Here is a 7,637-nt window from a genome sequence, read left to right as displayed (position 1 = left end):
AGCCAGAGGAGATGTCCACTTCGATCTGGGTCTCACCTTCAGTTTAAATACATTTTAGGTTTCCATAGTAACCATTACCTCACTTCTGAGACTCTTACAAGAATGCACAAAGTTTACCTTCTCAGGAGTTGTCAGACAGCCAGATTCCAAGTGACCATTATAGTTTAACTTTTAGCCTAATTTCCAGTTTGCCCTGTTTGTTCTGTTCCTGTTTTATGACTCTGCTCTCCTCTAAGTGGGTTGATAACTAACCATGGGGAAGGAGTGACGAGTGGGGGTCAACTACAGCTTCAGTGAATTTTAAGTGGCTTCTCTTAATATGGAGTTCAAAGCAGAAAATGGAGTCTCTCTGACCCTCTCAAGATTACCTGTCATCCAGACTCCTATTTATCTCTTAAATAGCCCTCCACCGTGCAGTCTTCCCAGGCTTCTCCAGAGAAATAGAAGCAACAGGAGATGTAGGTGATAGAAAATTAGCTCAGGAGGCTATGGGGGTTAGAAAGTCCCATGATCTGCTGCTGCCCCTCACGCTCGGCCTCCAGCAGAATTGATCCTTCCATCTTCATACTGGACACTGCCTCAGCCCCCTACTGCCACGCAGCATCCCACACTCATCATTGCCAGCAACCTCGGGGCAGGAGGAGGCTTTGTCATCCCGTACCCCTGGTGCAGTCTGGGCCTGGTACCCACAAAGGGTTCACAGTATGTTTCCCAGCATGACGTTCAAGTACACACACAGGGCTATGGATGTGTTCAGCAAGTCTTCCCTGAGCACCTTCCGTGCATCACCACTTTCACAGGAGTCAGGCCTCTTAATCCAGTGAGAGAGGGGCAGTGGACTGCTGACCGCCCTGATCCAACCACATCACAGTGGTAGGAGAGGCTGGAACTAGCACTTTCTCTGGTTAAAACCCAACCAGAACAGCAGAACATCATAACAGCTGCGTGACTAAAGCTGTCTCACTGCAGGAGTCCCCTGATAGGAAGGGACTTTCCCCAAAAGTCAAATGCCAGTTCCTCCCCAGACGTGCATCTTCTGCTGGGGCTTGGATCCCTCCCCGACTCCTCTCCTTCACTCTTCCTCTCTTCCTCTCCTCATCCTCCTCTTCCTCCTTCCTTTCTTGTTCTTATTTTTCTCTTTCTCCTCCTCTTCCTTTTGCTCCTCTTCTCTTCTGCAAATTTTAGATCTCCAGCAATGGGACAAAACTGTTGGAAAATTGGAAGTGCAGTTAGTTCCACTGAGGCGTCAGTCACAAGAGGCAGAAATGTAAAGAAAAGCCCAACTCTGAAGGGAGAGGGAGCCCTGTGTTCCAGATGTCTAGGGGCTGCCTCTCCAGGAGCCAGAATGGCAGCCTGGAATCCTGGCCTGGCTGCTTCCCCACACAGTGTGGGCCTCTGGACACAGCTGTTTCAGGAATGGACAGAGCCGTAGCCTCTGTGGCTTTGTTTATAATATCTGCTCCCTGACTTTCAAAGTAAGCCAGGACTTTGTCAGTTTGTGAAACGTGAGGGCCAGAGCGGTTCAGCATATAGAAGCCCACTTACACGAAATCCAAACTCAGAGCTGCCGGGGCGTACATCCAACCCTGCCCAGCACCGAGCGCTGTGTGAGTCAAAGTTGTTCTGAGCTCGCGGTTTGCACCGCGGAGTCCTCACGCTTGGGTTCTTGGCTGTGCACCTTGCATGACCAGCATACATGAGTAGATGTGAAGTTTAGCTCCACACAAGCTCCCCCCGAATCCTCAGCCTTCAGGGGCCAGCTGTAAGTGGGGAAGTCACCGCTCAGTGCAGGCTGAGGCTGTGTGCCTGCCCAGGAGTCAGGAAGCCAAAACAGGGTCTCGGAGCCTGCTTGCCAGTTACAGGCCTGCTGCGAGGCAGCACTGCAGGCCTCCCAGCGGTTACACAGCAGAGAGGCGCTGAGTAACCTCTGCCTGCCCTCACATCACGCAGGGAGAGGAGGGCCTCTGTTCCTCCCAACACCACTGGCCTCCTCTGTCTTGAAAGACTGTCGTCTGGGCAGCCCCATGACCTCCCGGAGCGGAGGTGGTTTTATTTAAGGCTGCTGTGTGTGCACAGGGCAGCCAGAACAGAAAGCCACGAAGAAGCTGTCACTGGCCAAAACCCAGAGGAAGCCCTAAGCTCTGCTAATTCTGTCTGCGTAAGTAAATGACTGCCCTTTCTTTCTCCCAGGAAAGTAGAATAGAAAAGGACTTAATGTCTCTTGGTGGAGAATAAATAGAAAGCTTCCTTTTATACCTATATATTGGCAGAACGTTTATTCTTTAGTACACAGGTTGAACGAGGATAATTGTACTTAGAACGTAAGAGATTGCATTCCATGCCTAGTGTGGGCTTATACTGTTTTGTAGGACAGGAGGATCGGGGGGGGGGGGAGTGTTTGGAAGGGCTTGGGAAGTGCTTTTTTATAGCATAGCCAAATCAATCTGTCAGTGTTGAATAAAATCACCAGGGCCCTGGAGTGGATGGTCATCCATTACAATCTATAAATTCTCATGTACAAAAATCCGCTTAGTCTCTCCAGGATGGCTCACAAGAGTTTGTAGGCCAGTAACTCCTCGGGTTAGGTATGGTTTCAAAGTACCACCTTCTCACCTGACCAGGCTGCCTCTTTCATCTTCTGTGTCTGTATTTCAAATGCCTTCCTCATCTGCTGACTGTTGAAACTGGAGTTCATCTGAAGAGAGCTGATGTGTTGGAGAAAACCATGTTCTTTCCTAAGCCGCAGTGTCAGGGATAAAATGTGCAGAATTCAGAAAATAGAACGTAGAAATGACAAATTTTTCATCTTTACTACATGTTTCCGCTGTCTCCTCTAAGTTTTTAGAGAACCAAATATTATTACTGATAATGCGGATGACTGCGGTTTGAGCACCTGCTACGTGTCAGGTCAGTCTCAGCACTAAGACTAGAAAGTGATGAGAGTGGATTCCCAACTCTGGCTGACTTCACCGCCACAGGCAGCAGCTCGTGAAGATGACCCCGTCACACGGGTTACGGCCGCGCTCAGGCCCCGCAGATGGGGCTGGAGCAGAGCCTGCTGGCTTGGCCGGGGTCACGCTGCAGTCCCTGAGTTCCTGGGACAGATGCGAGTGTCCCCCAGCTGCTGTAAGGAATTACCACACATGGGGTGCACTGAACGACACAGTGCAAGAGGCCAAGGTGAAAGTCAAGGTGACACCAGGGCTGGTTCCTTCTATTTTTTTTTTTTTTGTTTGTTTGTTTTTGAACTCAGGACCTTGTGCTGTGCCACTGAGCTATATTCTCAGCCCAGGGCTGGCTCCTTCTGAAAGCTCCAGGGAGATGCTGCTCCTAACTTACCCAGCTCCTAGAGGCCTCCAGCACCCTCAGTTTGTGGCCCTGCTTCCATTCTCAAGCCAGAGGGGGCAGCTTTTCATATATCTCTCTCACCCCAAATCCTGCCTCCACCTCTGCCTCCTCCTAAGCACTATCCTATGACACGCCGCCCATCTGGGCCTTCTAGAAACCAGATAAGGACACAGACACCTTAGGGAGCCTATATGCTACTGGCCCCACCTCCCCGCAGCTCTCAAGGGGCTGGGGTGCAAAGGTTTTGTGCAAGTTATACATTTAACATTAACTTCTTTGAAAAATGGAAGCTTTCATTGAACATTTGGGTTTTAATCTGTCATTGTGGGAAGAGTTGTTACAACCTGTGAAAGGCCTGCCAGACAATGAAATAGAGCTGTAGAGTTGTGAGCAGCCGTGAAGGACCAGGCCACTGTCAGGAGAGCACGCAGAGCCCTGCTGTGCTCGGGCTCAGAACTGCGTGACCTCCGCTGCCAGGCTGTTCCCCTTCCTTCCTGCCCAGCAGCTGTCAGTCATCTTCCCTGACTGCCCTCTCCCTTGGTGACTTCACCCAGCTTTTGGCCTTCAGTGTCATCCTTGTGTTTGACCACAGCTGCCAGTGATGGACCCTTGGATCTTGTCCTTGAACCCCAGACCTGGCGATCTCACTGTGCAGCCGTCACCCCACCTAATGCCTCGGTCTCCTGAGTTGGCTGCGGCCCTGTCTGCTGGCAGCTACACACTCACAGTCCTGTTTGTCCCTCAGGGGCACGGAGGCTGGGAGGCGTGGTCACACTCAGGAAGGGGTGGGGCCTCTTCCTGTCCTAGCGCTCTCCATGGAAACCTGTGGGTCTAACCCTGTGTGTAAAGGAGGCAGGATGCGGGCATTGTGTAGCTGTGAATGTGGCCTGGGGGTCAGTGCGGACTGAGGGTCACAGCTGGCACTGCCACTCACCAGCCAGGACCTTTGGGTGCTTGGGTGACTTCCCTCCGCCCGGCTCCCTCATCCCCACGCAGCGTCACAAGTGAGCAGAACAGACAGACATCTGTGCCCCAGATTTGAACCCAGGCTCCACGACTGACCAGCAGTGTGATCTCACATATCACACAAACGATGAGCATCTCAGTGCCCAGTGCGGGGGTGGGTCAGAGGGGGATGACAACAGCCCCCACCTCCCGGGGCAGCTAGGAAGATTAAATGAGGACATGCAGACACATGAATCACTCAGCACCGTGCCTGCAACACGCATCGTTTCATGAGGGTTCATTGTTGTTCTAGCGCTCGAGGGTTTCAAGCCAAGAAAAAGGATATTCTTGTTCTGGAAACTCTCCACCTTCCTCCCACCCCAAGCACCCCACTGGCACAGCCGCTGGTGACGGCTCCCTCAGCAGCTCTCAGCCACATCTCTCTGTCTGCTGCCCACTGGGACGCTGATCACCACGAGCGGAGGCTGCCATCCCGAGTATTATCTTATAAAACGCTGGCACAGAGTATGTGTCATTAAATGTTTCTTAAACTCAAATGACAATAGCAACATGGTTCTTAATAAGACTATCCACCACCTTCTGCTGAGTTCTTCCTGTCTATACCAAGCACCACGCTAAGCAGCCATAGATATTGCTGAAAACCCTAATGACAATTCCTCATGGGGCGGAAAATGAGCTCCAACTTAGAAAGGAACGGAAAAGGCAGTCAGTCTGAAAAGCCCACACCAAGTGATCGCACCTGCACTTAAACTCAGGCGTCAAAGCCCTGGTCCCTTCCCTGAAATAAGAGGCCGGTGAAAGCTTCCTGCAGAGCAGTGGTGGCAGACCGATGACCTGCGTGCCACAGCCGGCTGTTCATCATCACTGAAAGCTCTAAAAGGTTCACCATCACTGCTCTAGAGAACCAGATGGTAAATACTGTCAGTGTAGTACGAAAATATTGGTTAAAACAGCCTGGACTTGGAGCGAGAGCCAGAGATTGCCACCTCTGTGTTATCCTCTACATTTGTCACTGCAGGTCACTGTGGATGGCATTCCAGGCCCTCCTAGAGCTCCAGCTGTCCAACCAGAGCCAGCGGCCCAGTCCCAACACCACGTCCTGTGATGCTGTTCCTGAAGCCTGGGACGTGCTCTACAGAGCGCTGCCGATGTTCATCCTCACCATCTGTGCCTTCGGCCTCCTGGGAAACATCTTGGTCCTGTCCCTCCTCTTGCTGCCCAGGCAGAGGCTGAAGGTGGCAGAAATCTACCTGGTTAATCTGGCGGCTTCTGACCTCGTGTTTGTCTCGGGTCTGCCCTTCTGGGCAGAGAACATCTGGAGCAGATTCAACTGGCCCTTTGGAGCCGTCCTCTGCAGTGTCATCAACGGGGTCATCAAAGCCCATCTGTTCATCAGCATCTTCCTGGTGGTGGCCATCAGTCAGGACAGATATAGGGTGCTGGTGCACCCCATGGGCAGCTGGGGGCGCCGGCGGCGGTGGCACGCCCGGGCCATCTGTCTGCTCATCTGGGTGACAGGGGGCCTCTTGAGCACCCCCACGTTCCTGCTGCGATCCGTTGAAGCCATCCCCGATCTGAACATCTCCGCCTGCATCCTGCTGTTTCCCCACGAGGCCTGGCACTTTGCGAGGATGGTGGAGTTAAACGTTCTGGGCTTCCTGCTCCCACTGGCTGCCATCTGCTTCTTCAACTACCACATCCTGGCCTCCCTGCGAGGGCGGGAAGAGGTGAGCAGGAGCCAGTGTGGAGGCCCCAAGGGCAGCAGGACCACGGCGCTGATCTTCACACTCGTGGCTGCCTTCCTGGTGTGCTGGGCCCCCTACCACTTCTTCGCCTTTCTGGAGTTCCTGTTCCATGTGCGCGCCATCCAGGGCTGCTTCTGGGAGGAGGTCACCGACCTGGGCCTGCAGCTGGCCAACTTCTTTGCTTTCACCAACAGCTGCGTGAACCCAGTGATTTATGTCTTTGTGGGCCGTCCCTTCAGGACCAAGATCTGGGCGCTTTATAAGCAATGCACCCCTAGAAGTCGCACTCCCATGTCCTGGTCCCACAGGAAAGAAATCCTCCAGCTCTTCTGGAGGAGTTAAAACAGCAGTGCCACAGGAAGCCCAGCATCCTGTTGCTTCTTTCTGACATCATAAAGACTACTGTAGGAGGCTAAATAATAGCTGCTAAAGATACCCAGGACCTGGTCCGGGAGCCTGTGAATGCACTCTGTGGGGTAATGAGGACTTTACAGACTTCCAAATGAGAAGCGATCCTGGGTTGTCTGGGGACCAATAAGATCAGAAGGATCTTTATCGGAAGGCAGCAGGAAGGACAGAGTCAGAGACAGGAGGACAGAAGCCTGGGTCTGAGAGACACAAGTGGCTAGGAGTCACGGTTTTCATGCGTCCTCTAGTGGCAGGAAAAGGCAGGGCACCTGATTCTCCCCGGTGCTTCAGGGAACCACCAGCCCTGCAGACAGCCTGACTTGAACCCTGATCTCTACAACTGTAAGAAAATAAATTTTGTGTTATTTTACGTTATTAATGTGTGCTCATTTGTTATAGTTGCACAGGAAATTACTATCCACGTGCAGTAAGGGCCTCTATTACACTTCCACTGGGCTAGAACTTTCAAGGCTGACTACCAGGAATAAGAGGCGGACAGCCAGAGACCCTATGCCCAAGGAGCTCACATCCTTCCAAGTAGTGGTGAGGAAGCACTGAGAGTCCGCACAAGCTGGCCCGCAGGCCCAGCATGGAGCGCTCGGGGCAGAGAGGCGTTGCGAAGGGCACAGCTGTGGAGGAGTCTCAGCAAAGGGTAGAAGCCTGGCCTGGGGAGCGAGGGAGGGATGCAGGTGCCCAGAACCCACGGCTGAAGGGCCCTGTGCTGCTCAGAGCAAAGCAGGGGAGAGCGTTCCTGTAGAACACTGGCTGGAGGACACCTTCCTTCTCTCCGGGTGCCCAGGGAGCCCCAAGTGTCTGTCTTCAAGGAGCTCATGGCACGGGGTCCATTGGTAGAAGAGAGTCACAGACAGGTGACAGAAGGGGATGTGCGCACAGGAAGGGGCCCCATGTGGGTGGCCAGGGGGACAGGCTGACAGCCTTCCAGAGGAGGTGATGTACGACCCAACTCTAAGAAGTGGCAGCTGGCCAAGAAAATGGGGACAGGTGCATTCCAGACACAGGGGCCAGCGGGACACAGGGCCGGGCAGGTGCATACATCGGGGGAGGTGAGGGAGAAAGGTGAAGAACGAGCCCGTAATGGACAGCTGGGGGCTGGAGCGGGGGCACGGTGACCAGCGGCAGAGCGCTCACCAGGGAAGTGTGACGGTGTCC

At 53.2% G+C, this 7,637-nt stretch overlaps 1 protein-coding gene across 1 annotated transcript; it reads left to right on the top strand.

Moving 5' to 3' along the window:
* The first annotated feature begins 1,639 nt into the window (after positions 1-1,639).
* Positions 1,640-6,815, top strand: Bdkrb1 (bradykinin receptor B1). The gene is made up of 2 exons (XM_005390373.1): positions 1,640-2,158; positions 5,333-6,815. Exon 2 carries the CDS (start codon positions 5,343-5,345, stop codon positions 6,399-6,401), a length of 1,059 nt encoding a protein of 352 aa, XP_005390430.1. The 5' UTR covers positions 1,640-2,158; positions 5,333-5,342; the 3' UTR covers positions 6,402-6,815.
* The last annotated feature ends 822 nt before the right edge of the window (positions 6,816-7,637 follow it).

The sequence above is a fragment of the Chinchilla lanigera genome, unplaced genomic scaffold (assembly GCF_000276665.1).
Source record: "Chinchilla lanigera isolate Chin_1 unplaced genomic scaffold, ChiLan1.0 scaffold00037, whole genome shotgun sequence".
In the NCBI taxonomy this organism is placed as follows: domain Eukaryota; kingdom Metazoa; phylum Chordata; class Mammalia; order Rodentia; family Chinchillidae; genus Chinchilla; species Chinchilla lanigera.
This window is presented reverse-complemented; position numbering and strand designations above follow the sequence as displayed.

Coding starts and splice junctions, on each gene's coding strand:
- Bdkrb1 (XM_005390373.1), top strand. CDS start 5,343: ATGGCATTCCAGGCCCTCCTAGAGCTCCAGCTGTCCAACCAGAGCCAG.